This window comes from Pogona vitticeps, chromosome 6 (assembly GCF_051106095.1).
Source record: "Pogona vitticeps strain Pit_001003342236 chromosome 6, PviZW2.1, whole genome shotgun sequence".
Classification (NCBI taxonomy): domain Eukaryota; kingdom Metazoa; phylum Chordata; class Lepidosauria; order Squamata; family Agamidae; genus Pogona; species Pogona vitticeps.
This window is the reverse complement of record NC_135788.1, coordinates 34,495,007-34,516,433: the sequence shown is the minus strand read 5'-3', so window position 1 is coordinate 34,516,433 and position 21,427 is coordinate 34,495,007. Positions and strand designations below refer to the sequence as shown.

The window sequence follows — 21,427 nt, the reverse complement described above, 5'->3', positions numbered from 1 at the left end:
TCTGCATATATATTTCTACAAAAAATATAATGCATGTGATTGTCACTATTAACTAAATAAAAGTAATTGTTTTAGCATGCCCATTATAACCTATCCCTTCCTCCCCATGCAGAATAAATGAACCCTTTCATGGAAGTGAATTCTTAAACAAAACCTACTGGATTCCTATATATTTAATACAGTGCTGGCTTTCATTTCCGTATCCTTTCTTCATTTTCAGGCAACATTTTGTTTGCACTGGAACCAGGCTCCACACACCCTGACCCCTCCCCCCACAAACCCACCATTGTGCTCTTTACAAATGTTGAAAATTATGAATGGTTCCTTGAACCAAATAGGGGGGGAGGGGGAGGAGAAGGGGGTGGGTAGGTGGGTGGATTCTATGTGCTACGGTAATCCTAAGGCTGTGTTGTCTAATCATTCCCATTTTTTTTCCTGAGCTAGAAACCACCCTTAAGTAAATTTAAAAGAAAGGGGGAAGGAAACAGCTTGGTGTGTTGCGGGGGGAGATGTCCGGAGGAGCACGCTCTTTCTGCCCCTGCGCACTCCCACTTTTTAAAATCACTCCCCAACTGGCCTCCACCCCCTTTGTCCTTCGATTCATAATGTTGAGCGCTCGAATCGCAGCAACCAACGCTCATCAAACCGCCAGAAATATTACTATGCAGGAAGGAAAGGGGGGGTGGGTGCGTGGGAGCTGTTTCAAGGAGACCCTCGTTCCTCCTCTCTCCCGCCCCTCTGCGAGACCCCTCGGTCTTTCTCTGGCGCGCAGCCAATGGCGAACTGGAGAGCAGACAGAGCCACCAAACACGAAATCGCAGACAAAAAAAATAAAAAAGTGATCGCGGCGCGGCGCACATGGATGATCTTGGGAGGGCCATAAGTAACACAAGCCCCATGCAGAAGAACACCCAGGTTCACCCAAAAGCGGAGATTGCAATCCACTCAGCGGTATGCGCGGCATTCTGCCTGCATCCTTAGGGAACATTCCGACGATCCGGAGGGAGGAGGCAGAAGGAAGGGGTGGCCATTATTTTGTATTTGGCCTCTTCCTTCCTTGTCTTTCTCCTTCCTACCCCCTTTCCAACTGCGCTAAAAAAAACCAGATGGAGCCTCGCGTCTTTCCTCGGCCCTTTCTGTAGACTTCGCAGTGCCCCGATCCCGACAAGTCAGATTAGGAGCGTCTCGACCCCACAACAGGTTTAACTGGGCGAGATAAGCGTGTCTGGTTATACGTGTGTGTGTGTAGAGCAGCCAAACCCGCCGCGGAAAGTAGTAAACAGGGGGAGGGGAAAGAGACCACGCGGTCAGGGCTCCGCGCCCAGCCAGCCTTCTCTTTCTTAAAAAACTTGTCCTGGACAGCTCAGGCCAGATTCGCTCCCCCTCCGCCTTCGTGAGTGTGCGAGCTGAAATCGGCGGCTATCTAATTGAGGCGTTTGGGATTCCTCACGTGAGAAGTTGATTTGTAGTTTGAACACGTGGCTCATTCAAAAAAGCCGGAATATTCAAGTGAATTTTTTTTTCCGTTCCCCTCCTCCCACTCTGTGGTCTCCCCCCCCCTCTTTTTGGAGAGGCGGTGCCTACATTCGCGCATTGTAACATTTTCATACTCCGCCCGCTGCTGCCAAAGGGGCTTAGGGGCAAGACAAAAAAAAAAGTAGTTTCACCCCTCTCTTTCCTCCCTTTCCTTTTTCCCCCCTCCTTAAACCGCCATCCTAGTTCCAAAAGCGTCGTGATTTCTACTGTCGCTTCGGATAACGTAGCGGACATTCGCTATTCCAATTTGACTACGGTTTTTTTATATATAAAAAAAACTCTGGGGTGTGTGTAAGAGGAAGAGAGTGCGTTTGTGCGGGTGAGAGGAAAGGAGGGAGGGGTGGGGGACGGACGGACGGATATAAGCAGCAGTTGTAATTCTTTTTTTTTTTTAAACGCCCCCTTCGGCTTTTATTTTATTGTATTCGCTGGATCGTTGGGAGGATTTTTGCTGCTGCTGCTGCTGCTGCAAGCCAGCGTGCGCGTGGTGTGTGTGTGTGTGTGGTTTTTTTTTTAATTATTAAGCTCTATTTTTAATTAACTAAGAAGATGAATAAGCTGTACATCGGGAACCTGGGAGAGAATGTGAGTCCACTGGACCTAGAAAGTCTCTTTAAAGAGTCCAAGATTCCTTTCACCGGCCAGTTTCTCGTCAAGACGGGATACGCGTTCGTGGACTGCCCCGATGAGAACTGGGCTATGAAGGCCATCGAGGCCCTTTCAGGTGGGTGGATAACCTCTCCGGCGTCTTCGCTTCTCCTTCCCCCTCCCCCACTACCCACTCCTCTGTTTTGGGTCACCGTCTCGTCCTTTCTCCTCAGCCCTCATGTAGTTGTTTCTGTACCCCCCTCCCCCCGCGCTGCATGTTGTTCTCAAGATTTTAATTTAAACGTTTCGGCGGTGAATGTTAATCTCTGGCAGAACCCCCGAGAGCTCTCTCTCTCTAAGGGAGATTCATCGGCCCGGCGTCACGAAGGGTTGGAATGGGGTGGACTTCTTTTTGGAGGGCTTTAGGGACGTTAAACAAGGCCTTCCCGAGGACGGCTGGCCGGTTGGCCTGACGACCCGGGGAGCTTGCCTCCTTCCTCTCCCTCTCGGTTCGCAACTAGAAGGCACGCTGTCAGGTAACGCGCAAACTGGTGGCGTTTGAAGCCTTTTCCCCTTTCGAAACGGGGGAGCGGGAATGGGCGCCGCAAGGCCTCGGAGAGGCTTTGAGGCGGGCGCGTACGCAAAACGGACGCTCACGTTGGAAAAGAAACGCTGGCGAAGGAGAAGAAAACGATGTCGGTAGTAGAGAGAAAGAGTCGAGGCGCGCAAAACGTCGCCCATAATACCGCTGTAAAGGGAGGTGCGCGCGGAAGAAAGCGGCGCGCCCACGCCAGGGCCCAGCCACCAGCCGCCTGTTTCGTGGCGAAGGGGCTCTCGGGGCCCCAGATAGAAAACGGTGGCTTTCTCGGGCCCTTGGGGGACGCGAGCTCCCGGGTGCCTGAAGGGCAGGTGGCGGCAGAAGTCGGGGAAACCCTCCAGCGGGCAGGCTTTCGGGCGAGCACGATGTGCCGTTCGGTGAAGCTGCCCGGGCGCAAACCGCGCACGCACCGAGAGTTGGGCTGGCTTCTGTGGAAACGTGCCACCTCGCGTGCCTCGGAGCCGGGTGTGTGTGTGTGGGGGGGGAAGCCTCCACCTGGGGTGCCCAACTCCCCAAGCTTATTCAGTGGCCTCCTTGAAGAGCCGTGGGGAAGAAGCGAAACTTCGGGCGTTTAAAAGCGCCAACGCCGCCACACAACAAAAACACTCTCCTGCCTCCCTCGCGCGCTCCTGTTCCTTTCGAGGTAGAGAGAGGTCGAGGCCTGGAGGCCCGTTTCGCGGCTGCTCCTTGGGTGTCACTTATTTCGCTTTCCCTTTGGCTCTGACGCACTCAGCAAGCATCTCGACCTCTCTTGCTTCCACATCCTGTTTGTTTTTTGTGTGCGCGCGAAAGGCAACTTGGCGGGCTGAATGGGGGAGGCTTGTTAGGATGAATGCTCTCGTTTGGGTCAGGAGCTTGCTCTCCACCTCAGAGCTGACATGGGAGGAGGAGAGGACTTGGGCCCAGCGGGTAGGGGTAGGCAAGCTTAAAAGAGGTGCATTTCCAGGAAAAAACGCGTGGGGAACACACGTTTTCCACTCAAACCAGCAGTTCCTGTTACACCCCTCACACAAGTTCTTAGAGGCCTGCATATGTGTTCTTGTGCAGTTAATGTTTTTACAAATCACTTGGAAAGAAAGCAAAGGTCAGAATAACCACACCTCCTCCTTTAGAAAAAAAAAAAAACACTCCCAATTTCTTGTCAAGCATTTATCTCACAACTGACCCGTTTGAAAGTGAAGTTCCTGACTTGTGATTGTCATTTGCATTACCTTTTTATTGGTTCTGTGCAGCTTTCCATGGACAAATCAACATCTTGCAGTTGTGTGTCCTGTACATTTTTTCATCACCACATATTCAGTTCAGGATGGGCCTTAGAAGTACAGTAGTGGGAGAAGAAGAGCACAATAATTCATTCTAAAATCAGTTGTATTGCTGTTCGCAGGTAAAGTTGAACTGCATGGTAAACTCATAGAAGTTGAACATTCAGTTCCCAAAAGACAAAGGTAAACTATTTTCTTTCTCTGTTTATATTTTTCTCTTTGGATTGCAAAAAAAAAAAAAAAAATTATTCAGAGAGGGATTAGGAAGTAAGACAGCCTGATGGTTACATATGATCCTCTATGAAAACCCACCCACTGTTTTGTGATACCAAAGTAATATTGTTCTTGTAAGGAGTTTTGGTAGGTAGTTGTGTCAGTACAGAAAGTTGACCTATTAGAAGATAAGGCTAAATTTAAATTGTTTTTAAATTTCATGATAGTTTTTTAAAAGCTGGATGTGAAGAATGAGTGTACTGAGAAGTAATATAGGCTACAAAAATTTTGCACATTAGTTTTTTATTTTGGATGTTTCGTTATGTGAAGTTCAATAGAGTATGGCTTATTGTTCTGTGGAGGTAGTTTTATTTAACTAATCTGAGATATTTCTTTATCAGCATATACTCCTAACTGGATGCTAACTTTTTTTAAAGATACAGTTTATGCATTGTTAAATTTTGTTTACTTTGTAAAGTGAATCCTTCAGGCCTAGCAGTATTGCTTTTATAGGCCTCACAAGTAGAAACAGTGCTTAGGTTGGTGTATCAGAGTAATCAGAGTTGCTTGGAGTAGTTGAACTTACCTTTATTTCTTAAAAGGCTAGATTATGAAGTAACCTCAGTTGTCTTTAGAACACAAATCTAACACGTGCTTGCTTTTAAACTCTCTTTGTTGCATGTCTAAGTATGAATACTGCCCATATGGAATCACCTGTCCTAAAAAGACAAATAGTTTGAGACCTCACTGATGTTTGGGATTGTTGTTGTTTGATTTGTGAAATTAAGATATACAAGACTTAGTAAACATTGTATGAACACTTCATTTGGAAATGTCATTAAGGAACTTAAGTAGGGGAATACTGCCATTAAGATCACTTGACGTATTTGTGGCACATTATATTCACTTGTTTATTATAGTTTGTTTAGTAATATTTTGCTTTCATGTTTGGTTTGCAAGCATGAATGTTGTATGACATATCACTTTCTTGACTGGTAACATCTATTGCATATTTGTTTGTTTAAAGGGTCATGAAATATTAATAACCAGTTGTTACATATATCACAGCAATTTTTAAAGTGTCTTCAAATATACAACCTAGTCTAATAGCACTTGTAATTGTAAATGTCAAATTAACTTTGTTAAGGCTGGGGAAGCATAATGTATTCCATTAAAAACTGTTATGGTGATTTTTGTATTATTTTGCCCTGCTTTTGTTGACAAATGGTGAAAATATATAAACTTCAAATGTTACAGCACTCTAGTGAATTCTCACCTTTGCTGTTATGTATTTCATTGCTTTACTCTTAAAAATATAATCTGAAGCAATGGTACAACAAGCATCTACTTAAAAAACAACAAGGAAAATATATTTAAAGGCATTTTCTTATGTTGCTGCTGTTCATGGAAACAATTTACTGTTGAATATTGTTCTAAAATTTGTCACTAGATTTCTGGTGATGACCCAGAGGTACATTCTTAGTAGAATTCAACATTTATATATTTTATTAATTTCAGAATCTGTTATGAAAACTAACCTAAAATGTTGTGTGCAGTCCTATGCATACGTGGAAATAAGTGCCATTAAACTCAGTGAGAGTTTAATGTATGATTTCTAGTGTATCATACATTGGAGCTAAAAGTAATAGCTTTATATGATGCATTTATGATCAGCTTCTTAAAAGCATACAGTTCTTTATGTAAATAAGGAACTAACTTTCTGTAGTAAGGAACTGGCCTGCTTTACCTACTAATGAATTACTGTATTTTTTTAAAAGTCCAACATTTATTTACATGAAAACACAATTGGCTATCTATATAAAAACATCGAGATAATAAGTATAGATCAAAATATGTATCTAGTCACTTTTGGAATTCTGTGTTACTGTACTCTCTTTGCATCATCTTCCCCTTTTTAAAGGGAATTAAAAACAGTATACAGTTATTCTGCTTTGAGACTGGCTTGGTAGAATAAATGCTTCACTCAGGAATGTGTCAAAACTTCTTGGACAAATTAATTTAACAGACTTATTGAAGAAAATGTCAACATTCAGTAAACTACCCTGTTTTCCCGAAAATAAGACCTAGCCTGAAAATAAGCCCTAGTATTTTTCAGGGTACTCGTAATATAAGCCCTACCCCAAAAATAAGCCCTTGTTAAGTGAAACCCCACCCACGACCATTGTGCAGCAACCAGAAGATAACATGACTGAATTTGAATAAATGTAGATTATTGTACATGGAAAAAAATTAAACATCCCCCAGAAATAAGCCCTACTGTGTTTTTAGAACAAAAATTAATATAAGACCCTGTCTTATTTTCGGGAAACACTGTATGTTTATTAAAATGTTCATCCTTTTTCTTTTAAAAAATCTTCAAAATAATGTTTAAAAGTGCATCAGTTGAGTTCTGCTGATGTAAAAGTTCTCATCCATTTAGTGATGGTTCTATTTCTTGTTTACATTGGGTGGCTGTAGATATTTTTCACTCACTTCAATGGGACCATGCACTAGGAACACACTGGTGTATTGTTAATCTATATCCTCCTCACATAATGGTGTCAGGAACTCTACTAAAGCTAAATTAAAATTGAAAGCTGTGCTGTCAGGTTATCTTGGTTTGTTATTTAAAGGGAGTTATAAGGCCCAGCAGTTACAGCATTCTAGCAGTTTTGAAGTTTAACATCAAAAGAGGACACACCCACACATGCAAAAACAAATTTTATATCTTCTATGAAAGGCAGTTGTGGACTGCAGTGCTGTAGAAGGGTCACTGAAGTATTGGGACAGGTCAGTGGACTGTATTGTGACTGGATGGGGTAAAGGGAAGAGTTTAGATGTTCCAAGCACGAGATTAAAATAGTGTTGAGGAGGGAATGGAGAGGAATACTGTAGATTGTTTGTACAATGGCTCTAGCTGGAAGCTCTTTTCTGACTTACTATTGAAGCCTCAAGGGAGTAGAAAAGGAATGTGTTTTTTGCATCAATAACCTCATGGATCATAGAGAACTTCTAGATAGAGTAAGGAAACATGGGCCCCTTCATTCAGAACTTGGAAATGGCATTGTAACAATGCTGGCTGTGTGTCACATGTTTTGAAAGAATGTAGAGTATTTTTAGCTGTGATCATTCCCACAAATTGGAAAAATGTACAGAACAAGATAGTATATGTGTATTGGAAATACTGTGTGCCACCCCTTTGGAATACTCCTTTGCTGCAAAAACAGCTGTTACCTTGTGGGACAATATCCATATTGCAGACTGATTATTCAAATTGCCTTATCATTTGTTATGTGATGGATTTGGTAGGGGGATGGGTGAAGGCCTAATACTGGATAGATAGCTGGGGGCTGCTATTGAGTCAGTTCTTGATGATTCTTTAATCCTTGCAATTTATGTATTACTGGTTTATTTACCTAAAGTAGTGCTATTCCATCATAAAGGTTAGGTGCTAATCCATCTTTGGTTTTTGTTTCCATTTTTCTTTGGATTTTGATGAAAAGCACATGAAAGTGATGGTTTAGTTTTCTGAAACTGAACAGCGAGTACTTAGTCACAGTATATGTCATAGGCTACATCTGGGTAGGCACCATTTTTGTCACATATGGTGGGAAATGTTAAGCAGCAAATGTATGCCACAGGGATGGGGGTTGTTGGCACTGCTTGCACACTGAAACAAATACAGACACCCCTACCGCATTTCTATATAAGGATGAAGAAATTATAAATTCCCATTGCTGGATCTTGGGGTGTCACTATGCCTTGCCACTGAGCCCCATTGGCAGTAAGCTGAGTGATGAGGATGGACAATTTCGGTGGAGAAAAGGGCAGGCAGAGATTATGTTCTGCTTGTCAGCTTCCCCATTTAAATCACACTCCACAGCAGATGTTTTGCAGGCTTTGTTAAGCCAGCATTTTGATGAAAAAGACCTGCAGGAAGACATCACTAAGCATCACCCCCTACTTGCACTCTACACAGCCCAGCACCCTTAAATTCTGTATGAACAAATGCTGAGCCAATTAAACTGGAAAGGACACATGGATGGTCTCCATGGTCAGCGTGTTGCCTGTATATGAACTATGTTGTAATTGAAATTGTATATCTGCTGTGCTTACTGTACAGTATGGAACCTTGGTTTCTTGACACTAAACAAGTCAAACTGTTTAGCCCTCATGATGTGTAATTGGCCCACAAGTGCACAGATAAGAAAGAAAAAGGAGAGCCTCATGGAAGTTCAACTGCAGGAGAAACAGCTTAGGAACATATTCTAGTTATGCTGGAGAGGGTAGTGTAAAAGCATTTTGTGCACAGTCTACCTCTCTGAGTCCTCCATGTGGCGTCCAAATAGTTGCTTCTCACCCTTCATGTTATATCACCTTCCTGTTATAAACTAACCCCCTGTTTATTACAGACCTGAAAAGGTGCAGCGTTTCTCAAAGCTATATAGTCTGGACATGATACTTTTGTCAAACTTTTGCCACAGTAAAGTAATGTTTAATTGAAGCTCATGTAAAACATGAGTAGAAATAATATGTAAATAGACCTTTTTTGAAGTTCCCTGTATTATTTCAACAACAAAAAATCCTTTCAAAATAGAATATAAAGTACATTGTATTGAAAAGTCAGCTCCAGCTGTATATGTCCATGAGAAGCTTCAAGATGGACAACTTAGATAGTATGATTGGAGGAGAAACTTCAAGGAATGGTTGTCACCCATCGGTAGCCCCCTTTAAGAAGTGAAATTACTGTAACTGAGCCAACCTTGCTATTGTATATAATTACTGGGAGTGTGCAAATAACCATTTTGTATCCAAATAGTTGCCTTACAACTTGGAACAGAGTAACCCCAAGCTGATCTGGAGATGACCTGGACCAATTTGTTGTTGGCTTTCTGCAAATATATGTTTCCACACTGGCGTGGGAAGCTTGAAAATTTGGAAAATAAAGGACTGATGGGGGGGGGGAAGGCATTATACAATGCCATCAACTTTGAAAATATTATGGACCTTTGGTAGGGAAGACTCCTATAAGTGTTGTTCTACCCAATGCCAGGAGCTATGCTCAGGACAAACATGTTGTAGGTTAACAGATGTCCCCAGTCAGTAACGTAGCTTGTCCAAGTATACTTACTCACTGGCTAGCCCAAATCAGAGTGTTGCACATTTGGTGCTCATCCCTTCTGAAACAAACACAAACACCCACAGTGAGAAGAAAGTGGTTCTGTAAATAAAGGCCAGGATAAAGTCTTAAAAAATGAAGGAGTATAGAAAATAGTGAGGCAAGGAAGAAAGATAGACCTCAGCGCTACTTTGAGCTATTCAGTCAAAGCCTGCAAAAGACAGTCTATCACCTGTCCCACGTTCCCAAATACACTCAGTCCTAAATATAATGAATACTCTGTGCAGTTGTCTAAAAGAAAAAGCAGGAATATTCCAGAACATGGCTAGTCAGGCCTGGATGCAAAATGACTGCTTGGGTGGATGGATGGATGGGTGGGTCTGGTGAGATTGATCTGAGCCCTCCCAAGACTCATTGAGTGGCTTTTTCAGGAGAAATCTTAGCTTTCATTTGGTTTTCAACTGTTATTTCATCCTAATATATGTCTGAGTGCTTTTGCTAAGTAATATGAAGTGGAATGAGTTTCCTTTCAGGACAAGCTCACTTGATCATTGTTGAAAGAACTAAAATGTGAAATTGTTCAACACTAACTGATCTTGTAACTTATCATTTAAAGGATAGTTACCAATGTTTTGCTCTGCTTTGTTTTAAAATAGCAAGATATGAAGGGTGGCATTGTTGCATGAGTAGCTGCAAGGCACCTGCTCTTAGGATTCTTTGATTCCTCTCATTTATACAGTCAAAGGACAGAAAGACTAAGATAGATTTTTCTATGTGCGTACTCGTATGTATGCTTAGATAGAGAATATATGAGCATTCTATGGCTGTTCACCAACTTTGCGTTAATATTCCTGCGAACCCTTTTAGCAAAGGGGCAGAACCCCATTTCTTGTACCCAGTTTTTATTAATATATTTATTATATTAACAATTTGTTAATATATTTACTGTAATTTGTATAATTTTTAGTCTGTTAATATATTTACTAAAATTTGCAATACAGCTCAAAAGCAGTATGTGTAATCAAACAATTCAGTCTGAAACACAACAATCCAATGTAACTTTGCAAGAATACAAAAGCTGTAATGGAAGACAATATTGTTAACTAAATAGCTTGATGAGAAAAGTTCCTAAGGTGCTAATGATTACCTAGAAAACAGATTTTAGGACAAGGGAAAAAACTCAGTAAAATTACAGGTGTCATGATGATTGAACTACAAATTGTGTTAACAATTCCTAGACAAGAATTTGAAAATAGCAAGTACAAAAATGGGTTCTGTGACAGAATGTTACTATCCAGGAGATGGACAAGACAAAGGTACAATTCCATTCTCCCAGTTCCTTCGGGCAGCTATCACTTTATCTGCCCCTCTGCTGATTGAACAAAGGGAGGAGTGCAGTAACTACTGCCATCTTCCATTAGAAACATTTGGGGGCTGAAGTGTGTGAGTTTGCCCCTCTTCAGCTTGTCTTCAGAGGCATCACGGGGGGGGGGGGGAATCTCTGGAATGTGCACAGCAAACCATTTTAATCTGCTGATTCTGAGGTATCCGAAAACCCGCAGTGTCATAGCTACTGAAAGGCAGAGCTCATTGTCCTTTGGCAGCCTAGCTGTCGAGTCTTGCCTTTAAGGGAAGCATCACTTGGTATGTGTCTCCCAAGGCCACCCACTTAGGAGGCACTATTGCTGCCACAGTTTCAGAGATTCTTTTGAAAGATGGCTTTTGGAGATGGATGTTTCTTGGAGACATTTCCCCTTCGTCTTGGTTAACGTGCAAGGTGGGATTACCCTTGCTGAGTGAAGGACTGTTGTGAAATGACAACTCACATATGGTGGAAGCCACTTCTTCCTTAAGCCTGAGGTTGGAGGACAGCAAGTTCTCTTCTGCCTCACAGTCTCAGTTGATGGAAGGCCTCGTGTGTTGTGGTAAGATGAAAGTTTAAATAAAATTACACAGGTGACATGACAGGAAAAAAAACACCTTGAAATCTCCATGTTCAAGGCTTAAATTAACAGGCAGTGAGGTGTCATGTTGTATGGAGAGGGTGTAAGTATCGCCATCAAATTCTCTTATGAGCACCTCATGGTAATTTGAAAAATGCTGCAGATTGGAAACTCCTCTTTTCCAGCATGGATGTCTTGTTGGTCTGTCAGAAATCCAGATCTCTGCATTTTTTTGTACACAGTTTTTTAAATATGGAAGTCTGTGTTCTTAAGAAAATAGCAACCTACAGGATATTATAATTTATCAAGGTTAGTTGAGTTTGAAATTATTTTCCAGTGTTTATCCAGCTATTTCAAAAACTATTGAACTGTACTGGGCTCAAATCAGACTGTAAAGTAAAACTGATGCTTGTTGAATGTGACTTCTGAAGATACTATGGGCTTCAAGATAGCCCATATTTATTTTCATAGTTTCACTTAGAATAGTTGAAGCTGATGGACCCAAAGATACCTATGCAATTCTCATCTGTGAGATGGAAATTCCAGCTCATCAGCTCTTCGCAAACCACAAAGGAAAGATCATTTAGAATGAGGGACTGCAACATACAGCACTACAAGATATCTTCATAGCAGTTACTGCAAATTGACTAAATCAGGTATTTACTTTATATGTATTTATTACAGCCAATTTGCTGTAACATGCATTGACTGCTGTGAATATGCTAGTCCTCTGAATGCATATACGCACACACACACATATATGAATAACAGTTTCTATACATAACAAACTAGTATAGACACTTCTACTAGAGCAATTTCAAAAGTCTGTACTAGTTTGTTATGTATGGTAGGAGCTGGTGTAAAATAAATGGTTTTCAGTAGATTGGCAAGTATTTCTGATTTAGAGTTAAATGCTAAAAATGAGAGAGGCTTCTACACCCCAGATTGACCATAGGGGATGGGTGATGTAATAAGATGAATTCTTGATGGAAGAGCTGTGGTATTACTCTTGTTGATAGGAAAAAACCTTGGGCTGAGCGTGTGTACACAGGTACCCTGTTTCTTAAGTGGTGTATGGTTCTAGCAACTCTTAAATTACAATTCGCAATGACTGGTTTTCGTGTTATTTCCCCTATAGAAACATATGTAGAGACAGTTCGTTTTCTTTTCTTTTCAGAAAGTTTTTCTCATCACTCTTATTAATTGCTGATGCAGTTCTACCATTTAGTCCTGCCACCTTGTCAAAGTTTGAGTTCTCTACTTGTGTCTTTTACCAAAGTAGCAATTTTGCAGTGAAATTTCCTCCTGCTTACCCTATCAATGGTTAAAGCTTTTTGGTGGATCACATCTGAGCCTAGAATGTTTCAAGGAAGGGGAGCTCTGAAGAGTATACAAGTGTCTTATGAGGGGTCATGAAGTGTTAATTTTTGATTAACATTTTATAGATGCAGGAAGCCCCTCATTAAGAGACTAGCTTAAGTAGCACTTCTTTTATTCAATGTCTAGTGGGCATGGTTTCCTTAGAAATCCAGCAACCTAAACTGATTGAGAGAAGATTGATTGAGGTGTTATTACTCTTTTGATTCTTTTATTCTTAAGTAGATTTTTTAAAATTGTTCAGTAATGACAAACTTTATTTTTCAAACCTTTATGACTATGTTCTTGGGGTTCCAAAAGAAGAGAAATTCCTAGAACAGAAACCTTAAGCTTAAGTGGAAGGCTATGGTTATATATAGCTCGCTATATCTCTCCTCCAAAGCAAAGAAATTCTCTTCAGAAATTATCTCCTCCCCGCCCCCCCAGATGTATATATCTGGCACACTGTGTATATAGGTACACTGATACACCCTTTTTGCACCTTAACATCCACTCCAAGTAAACACAAGTGATGATCTCTAAGTTCAGTGGTGCCTCGCTTAACGATTACCTTGTTAAATGACGAATCCGCTTGACGATGAGGTTTTTGCGATCACTTTTGCGATCGCAAAACAATGTTTCAAAGGGTTTTTCGCTTCCCAATGATTGGTTCCCTGCTTCGGGAACCGATTCTTCGCATTACGATGATCGAAACAGCTGATTGTCGGGTTTCAAAATGGCCACCTGCTGTGTGAAATGGCTCCCCGCTGTGCTTTAGGACAGATTTTTCGCTTTACAGGCACCCAAAAATGGCTGCCCTATGGAGGATCTTCGCTGAACGCTGAGTTATTTAGCCCATTGGAACACATTGAACCGGTTTTCAATGCATTTCAGTGGGCTTTTTTATTTCGCTTGACGAGGATTTTGCTTTACAGCGATTTAGCTGGACCGGATTATCCTCGTCAAGCGAGGCACCACTGGTTTTGTATAGTGCATAATTATTATTATTAAAGTGCAGAAACACAGTGAGACTTTCTTTCTCCAAATATACATCAGTGAGATTTGATTGATAGAGATAATAGCCAGTGTTATATTGAGTTCATCAGTGTACTGAATGTGGGATCATTCTGCTTGTGCATGTTTTGCTGCTGCTAAGCAGGGGGTGGGTTTTCTTTATGGAGATCACTCCTTGTGCAAAGGCAATATTTATGTAAGTAGTATAATTCTGTGTTACTGCAATAGTGGGACTGTCTAATCAGAAGAAGTAGGATACTGGTTTTTGTAATTATGAATAGGGTTATGCTGTAAACTTTGGATGCTGGCATTGTGAGAATTTGTGTTGCATTTATTACATTACTTTTTTACACTACTAATGATACACATAAGGAATGGAGTGGCTAGTAGGATGATGTTGTATTTGTGCTCTTGCAGTGAGAGTTAATGTAAAAAAGGGTGTGTCCATCTGCCCATGTTTTTGTGAGAAGGACTGGTTTTTAGTCTGAATTTCTTTGCTTTTTGGGGTGCATCTTCAATATACAGTTTTCCTTTAAATCAAAGGGTTTTCCTCTTGGAAAATAACAGTAGTTTTCCATAGCAGTGGGTCTTGGAGTTGTTGGTCTGTATATGTAGCTGATAGTAATAAACATGACAAGCCACAGGCACAATAATTTTTTTCCTGTTAAATATTTTTACTTATTGAATGAGTTGTTTCAGTAGCGTAGATTTGTTTAGCTTCCTATTGTGATGAATCTGAGATGGAGGTGCTAAATCTTAGGTTAATTTTGAAACAGAGAAGTGTTCTTCATTTTTAGGAGAACTCTTCAGTCCTGAAGCAAACCAGAAGATCCATGTGAGTGTTCTTTCCTTTTTTAATGTATTTTTTATTTTTAAAAACTAGGGATAAGGTAAGGAGTACAAAAGGCAGAGGGGGATATGGGGGGAAAGAGGGGGAAGGAGAACACAAAATGTACTGTCATCCAGTCTGTTTGTTCATGTTGCGATATCAAGTCCACTTTTCACCTTTCTACAATTTGATTGCCCTCCAGGTTTCAACTTACAGTTACATCTTAGTTTAATTCTATGTTATTCAAGCACTATCTGGTGACTCAAGTCATTTATATAATAAATCCCATCGTTCAGTTGCCTTTTGTATTGGACAGTCTTCCAACACTTCTGATAGAATATCCATTTCTGCTGCTTCCCATATCTTCTCAATGAGTTCCTCTTGTTTCAATATCTCTGATTTCTTCCAGTTCTTAGCTTAAAGAATTCTGGCTGCAGTGACTATATATATAACTAGATAGTTCTTTGTCTTATCTATATTATCTGGTATAATGCTCAGTAAAAACAATTCTGGGGTTAGTGGAACATTACAAAGAAGATCCATGTGAGTGTTGTCTAGGTATAACAATTGTACATTTATAGCTAATTAGAATGGTATGTCATATCTCCTTAAAGGTCATTGTATTATTTAGTGAATGCTTTTAATCATGATTCTTTAAAATTTGTTTTCCACTTTGTTCAGATAAAACATACTTTATTCCTTTTTCTTTAACACAAGAAATTTGTGCAGGACAGGAAGAGATCAGAATAACATATTATGACTATTCTGTGGTGATAGTCCTTCATTAAAAAATGTAGAGCAGCTATTTAGTAAATCAGGGCAAGAAAAAAGTCAACCTAAAGTAGGAAAGAAACAGTAAAAAAATAGATTATCTAGACATTTTCCTTACTGAAATCATATGAAAGTACATCATGCAGAAGTACCAGGCTTTTTCTGCATTTTCCAGAGTGAAACTTCTAAATTATTTCTTACAATACAACCCCTTAACTATAGAAAGCTAGAAGGGATAACCCTGTAAGGATGGAAATCTGAAGATCCATTCATTTAACTATCTTGACATCAGGTGAATCTGGAAAAAATTACTTGTTACAAAGAATGTACTGAAATGCATTGTTTAAGCCATTATTTTTGACTTAAATGCAGTATACTTATCTTGCTTCATGAACTATAAAATCACTGTTCAGAAGCATTTCTGTTTAAGAATAATGGGAAAACTGTAGCACAGATTGAGTATATTGTTTTTCACACTGCTACCACATGCGGCTGTCATGTTGCTTCACTGTGATGGGAATAAGTCTTTCCTCACTTATTCTTGGGATTGCATATGTCACTCCTCAAGCATAGCCAAAAGGACAGGTCTTAAAAGTTTTCACTTCTGTTTTGTCTTAACTGCAATTTGCATTTCTGGCTGAATGCAGCAAAACATATATGAAGCGAGCTTCTTTCAGGAAGCTATCCTTCATAGGTCTTAGATTAAGGTTTGGATGGCATGCTAAACTATAGTTAATACAAATCAGAAATGGATATTGTCAAGGCTGTGCCAAAGGAGGAGGAGAGAAGGAAGGGTTGTGGGAGAGATGAGCATTGTTTCCATCACAACAGACTCTTGCTTGGAAGCTGCCATGAGTATCATGTAACTATCCCATAAATAAGTTTACATAAGTTGTGCTTTCTCTTAGAGCTATGCGAGAGCAAAACCTCTTCAATAAATACTTTTTCATTACATCTAGCTCAGTTTGGCTGTTTTCCCATGATGTATACCATGAGTAAGAATTATTAGGAAGCTTTAAACATTATTTGTGTTTTGTTGAGAGACAAATCTGTAATCTGAGTTCTTGTTGGCGGAATGTACCTTCTGTAATATCAGATAAATTGTCTTCCTGTGGGTTTTGAAGGCACTACTGGCTCAAGTTCAGGTAGGCTCAGATTGTGTTGCATGCGTAGATCTTGAAAATAAAAGAACCTGGAATGGCAAAATGCACTCTATAAGTTAGGAAAAAACAAGCAATAAGCAGTCAGAAAACATGTGCCAGTGGGGATAGCTGTGAGACAACCAGGCAGTACTTTCCCTTCTGGCTAGTTTTGTTTTTGTTTTTCTCACTTCCAGGAAACTTGGAACACAGGCGAGCAATAAAAAAATTGCTTGTGCTATTTGAAATGTGAACACCAGTTTATCACCTCACAGTTCTACTGAAACCAGCTACATATATGTGTACAAGGTCTCAGTTAAGCCAGTTATCTGTACTTTTCCTCTTTAGCGTCTGTTTGTGTACTTCTTGGGAAGTAAAATTAAATAACCACTTCTGATATACCAGCCAGCATATTAAGCAACAATGCAATAGAAATTAATACATTTTTAAAAAGCAAACATTGAATTTAAGAAATTTAAATCAGATTTTTAATTTTTTTTTACCATTAAAATCCTTTTTGTTTTGTTTTTAAAAGTTCTGTGTGATTATACAGTACTTGAGAATGTGATACCTCACATATCTCATTATGGAATACAGATGTAAGTTTTCTAATTTTGTAATATGAGTCAATGTATTCATAACTTTAAAAGAAAAGTTTTGTTAGTAGGATCCAACACTTCTTGGATTGGGGTCTAAATTTTATGTAGGTATCTCTATAGATCATTTAAATTAATCTTTCTAACTACCCAATTACTCATTCTTCCTCTCAGTCTAGAAGATGCTGTTGTTAAAGAGCTGTCAAATCAACTCTGATAACCCGAAGCCCTATCCTAAACAGCTCTGGTCATGACTTGCAGACTCAAAGTAGTAGTTTCCTTTGTTGAGGCAATACATTAGTCTTGAATCTTCTTTCATTGTTTCCTCCATGTTTCCTAAAATTATCTTTTCCGGCAAGAATTGTCTTCTTATGCTATGTTCAGAATAAGATAGCCTTGGTTTAGTAGCTTAAAGTTTCTAGTGAGAGTTCGGAATAAATGTGATTGCAGACTCGCTTCTTAGTCTGAGGGTCCATGATATCTATAAAGCTCTCAGCACTACATTTAGGAGTTTTTCCTGTCAGCTTTAATCCTTGTCCTGTCTACATCTGCATCTTGTGGTTGGCAATACTGAAATATTAGTGATTTTGGCCTTGGCTTTCAATGACATGTCCTTATCCTTAAGAATCTCTTCTAGTTCCTTCATAGTTGGACTTTTGACACTCAGTCCTTTGATTTACTTGGTCTACATTTTGATTTATCATTGAACCAGCATATAGATGTTTGATAATTTCAGTTTCTTTATCAGCATTAAAGTAATGTAATTTTTCCATAGTCATGATTTTTCCTTTAATATTCAACTTCAGTCCTGCTTCTGCCTTTTTTCTTTAACCTTTCTGAGTAGTTGTTTCAAGTAATTGCTATACAGTGTTCAGTTAATAGTATGGTATCAGCTGCACATCTTGAACTACAGCATTTCTTCCACCGTTGTTCATTTTCCCCTCAACTAAATCTAATCCAGCCTTTTGTATGATATGTTCTACATATAGATTGACGAAAAATTAAATGTGCCCTTATCTGATATATTTACCAGCCCTTGGTGTGTGTGTTATGTGCTGTCAATTTGCATCCAGCTTAAAGCAACCTTAATAGGGTTTTCTCAAGGTACATGAGACATGTAAGGAGTTGTTTTGCCAGCGCTACCCTCAATTGAGTTTCCATGAGTTGAGTGAAGATTTGAACCTCACTCTCCTGAGTGCAGTCCATCGCTGTATCTGCTACACCATACTGGCTCTCAGTAGTAGTGGACGATGACAAAGGCAGAGGATCATTCCCTGATAGGGACAATGTGCATAAAATGGAAGTGGTAAACCACTCCTGAATATTTTCTACCCCCAAAACACTGATTGAAAAATCTAGAAAATACTATCAAAATCTCCCAAGATTCATACCTTGGGCAGCAATATATGGAGATAAAAAGTACCGTATTTTTCTGTTTATGACACACATACACCCCGTTTATAAGACAACCCTCCCCCAATTTTCTAACCCAAAAATTAACTTTGAGGATTCAGCCTCTGGGCTCAGAACATTGGACATTTTTGTCTCTCTTGAATCTTCAGCCTATAGGCTCCACCTCCAAAGAGGTGTGTTCCAATTGGTTTGTTTGGGATCAACTGACATAAATTCCATTAGGCTCATGACTGGAAGAAGCTAAGTCTCCTCTCCCGACTGTAGGAAACTAAGCCTCATGGCTGAAGGAAGCCTGTTTACAGAGGCAAGGTATGTGCCGTTTTGTTCTCTCCTCAGCTATCTCAGCTTTTTATTGTTGTTTAGTCGTTAAGTCGTATCCGACTCTTCATGGCCCCATGGACCAAAGCACGCCAGGCCCTCCTGTCTTCTACTGCCTCCTGGAGCTGGGTCAAATTCATGTTGGTAGCTTCGATGACACTGTCAAATCATCTCATCCTCTGTTGTCCCCTTCTCCTCTTGCCCTCACACTTTCCCGACATCATTGTCCTTCCAGGGCTCTTCTCATGAGATGGCCAAAGTATTGGAGCCTCAGCTTTAGGATCTGTCCTTCCAGTGAGCACTCAGGGTTGATTTCCTTCAGAATGGATAGGTTTGTTCTCCTTGCAGTCCAGGGGACTCTCAGGAGCCTCCTCCAGCATCATAACTCTGCATCCAATTCTTCAGTGGTCAGCCTTCTTTATGGTTCAGTTCTCACTTCCATACATCACTGCTGGAAAAACCATAACTTTGACTATGTGGACCTTTGTCGGCAAGGTGATGTCTCTGCTTTTTAAGATGCTGTCTAGGCTTGTCATCACTTTCCTCCCAAGAAGCAGGCGTCTTTTAATTTTGTGGCTGCTGTCACCATCTGCAGTGATCATGAAGCCCAAGAATGTAAAATCTGTCACTGCCTCCATATCTTCCCCTTCTATTTCCCAGGAGGTGATGGGACTAGTGGCCATGATCTTAGTTTTTTTGATGTTGAGATTCAGACCATTTTTTGCACTCTTCTCTTTCACCCTCATTAAGAGTTTCTTTAATTCCTCCTCACTTTCTGCCATCAGAGTGGTATCCTCTGTATATCTGAGGTTGTTGATATTTCTTCTGGCCATCTTAATTCTGGCTTGGGATTCCTCCAGTCCAGCCTTTGGCATGATGTATTCTGCATATACGTTAAATAAGCAGGGGGACAATATACAGCCTTGTCGTACTCCTTTCCCAATTTTGGACCAATCCATATCCAGTTCTAACTGTTGCTTCCTGTCCCACATTTAGATTTCTCAGGATATAGATAGGGTGATCGGGAACTCCCATTTCTTTAAGGACTTGCCATAGTTTGCTGTGATCCACACAGTCAAAGGCTTTTGCATAATCAATGAAGCAGAAGTAGATGTTTTTCTGGAACTCTCTGGCTTTCTCCATAATCCAGCGAATATCAGCAGTTTGGTCTCTAGTTCCTCTGCCCCTTCGAAATCCAGCTTGTACTTCTGGGAATTCTTGGTCCACATACTGCTGAAGCCTACCTTGTAGGATTTTGAGCATAATCTTGCTAGCGTGTGAAATGGGTGCAATTGTATGGTAGTTGGAGAATTCTTTGGCAATGCCCTTCTTTGGGGTTGGGATGTAGACCGATCTTTTCCAATCCTCTGGCCACTGTTGAGTTTTCCAAACTCACTGGCATATTGAGTGTAGCACCTTAACAACATCATCTTTTAAGATTTTAAATAGTTCAACTGGAATGGAATCACCTCCACTGGCCTTGTTGTTAGCCATGCTTTCTAAGGCCCTTTTGACTTCATTCTCCAGGATGTCTGGCTCAAGGTCAGCAACTACATTGTCTGGGTTGTCTGTGACATCCAGATCTTTCTGGTATAATTCCTCTGTGTATTCTTGCCACCTATTCTTGATGTCTTCTGCTTCTGTGAGGTCCCTACCGTTTTTGTCCTTTATCATGTCCATCTTTGCACAAAATGTTCCTTTCATATCTCCGATTTTCTTGACCAGATCTCTGTTTTTTCCCTTTCTATTATTTTCCTCTGTTTCTTTGCATTGTTCATTTAAGAAGGCCCTCTTGTCTTTCCTTGCTATTCTTTGGAAGTCTGCATTCCATTTTCTGTAACTTTCCCTATCTCCCTTGCATTTTGTTTCCCTTCTCTGCTATATGTAAGACCTCGCTGGACAGCCACTTTGCTTTCTTGCATTTCCTTTTCTTTGGGATGCTTTTTGTTGCTGCCTCTTGTACAGTTTTTTGAGCCTCCATCCATAGTTCTTCAGGCAGTCTGTCCACCAAATCGAGTTCCTTAAATCTGTTCTTCACTTCCACTGTGCATTCATAAGGGATGTGGTTTAGATTATACCTGACTAGCCCAGTGGTTTTTCCTACTTCAGTTTAAGTTTGAATTTTGCTTTAAGAAGCTGATGATCAGAGCCACAATCAGCTCCAGGTCTTGTTTTTTCTGACTGTATAGAGCTTCTCCATCTTTGGCTGCAAAGAACATAATCTATCTGATTTCGGTATTGCCCATCTGGTGATGTCTGTGTGTAGAGTCATCTCTTGTGTTGTTGGAAAAGAGTCTTTGTGATGACCAGCTTGTTCTCTTGACAAAACTTTAATAGTCTTTGCCCTGCTTCGTTTTGAACTCCAAGGCCAAACTTACCTGTTGTTGCTTTTATCTCTTGACTCCCTACTTTAGCATTCCAATCCCTTAGAATGAGAAGAACATCTTTCTTTGGTGTCAGTTCTAGAAGGTGTTGTGAGTCTTCATAGAATCGGTCAGTTTCAACCTCTTCAGCATCGGTGGTTGGTGCATAAACTTGGATTACTGTGATGTTGAAGGGTCTTCCATTTTTGAGCTTGTATCCCAGTACAGCTTTTCCCACTCTTTTGTTTATTATGAGGACTACTCCATTTCTTCTACGGGATTCTTGCCCACAGTAGTAGATATGATAATAGTCTGAATTGAATTCGTCTATTCCCGTCCATTTTAGTTCACTGGTGCCCATGATGTCAA

The 21,427-nt window shown here is 40.4% G+C and overlaps 1 protein-coding gene across 3 annotated transcripts in view; it reads left to right on the top strand.

Moving 5' to 3' along the window:
* Positions 1-1,371: 1,371 nt before the first annotated feature.
* The window catches only part of IGF2BP3 (insulin like growth factor 2 mRNA binding protein 3), a 115,296-nt gene continuing 95,240 nt past the window's right edge, over positions 1,372-21,427 (top strand). Inside the window, exons 1-2 of one of the 3 annotated variants that reach the window (XM_020781090.3) lie at positions 1,372-2,260; positions 4,107-4,167. In XM_020781090.3, the coding sequence (XP_020636749.1) occupies positions 2,086-2,260; positions 4,107-4,167 (236 nt within the window). In that variant the 5' untranslated portion in view covers positions 1,372-2,085. Of the gene's footprint in view, positions 2,261-2,425; positions 2,661-2,696; positions 3,188-4,106; positions 4,168-21,427 lie in introns of those variants that run through there. The other 2 variants (XM_078377191.1, XM_020781099.3) reach the window with 2 other exon arrangements.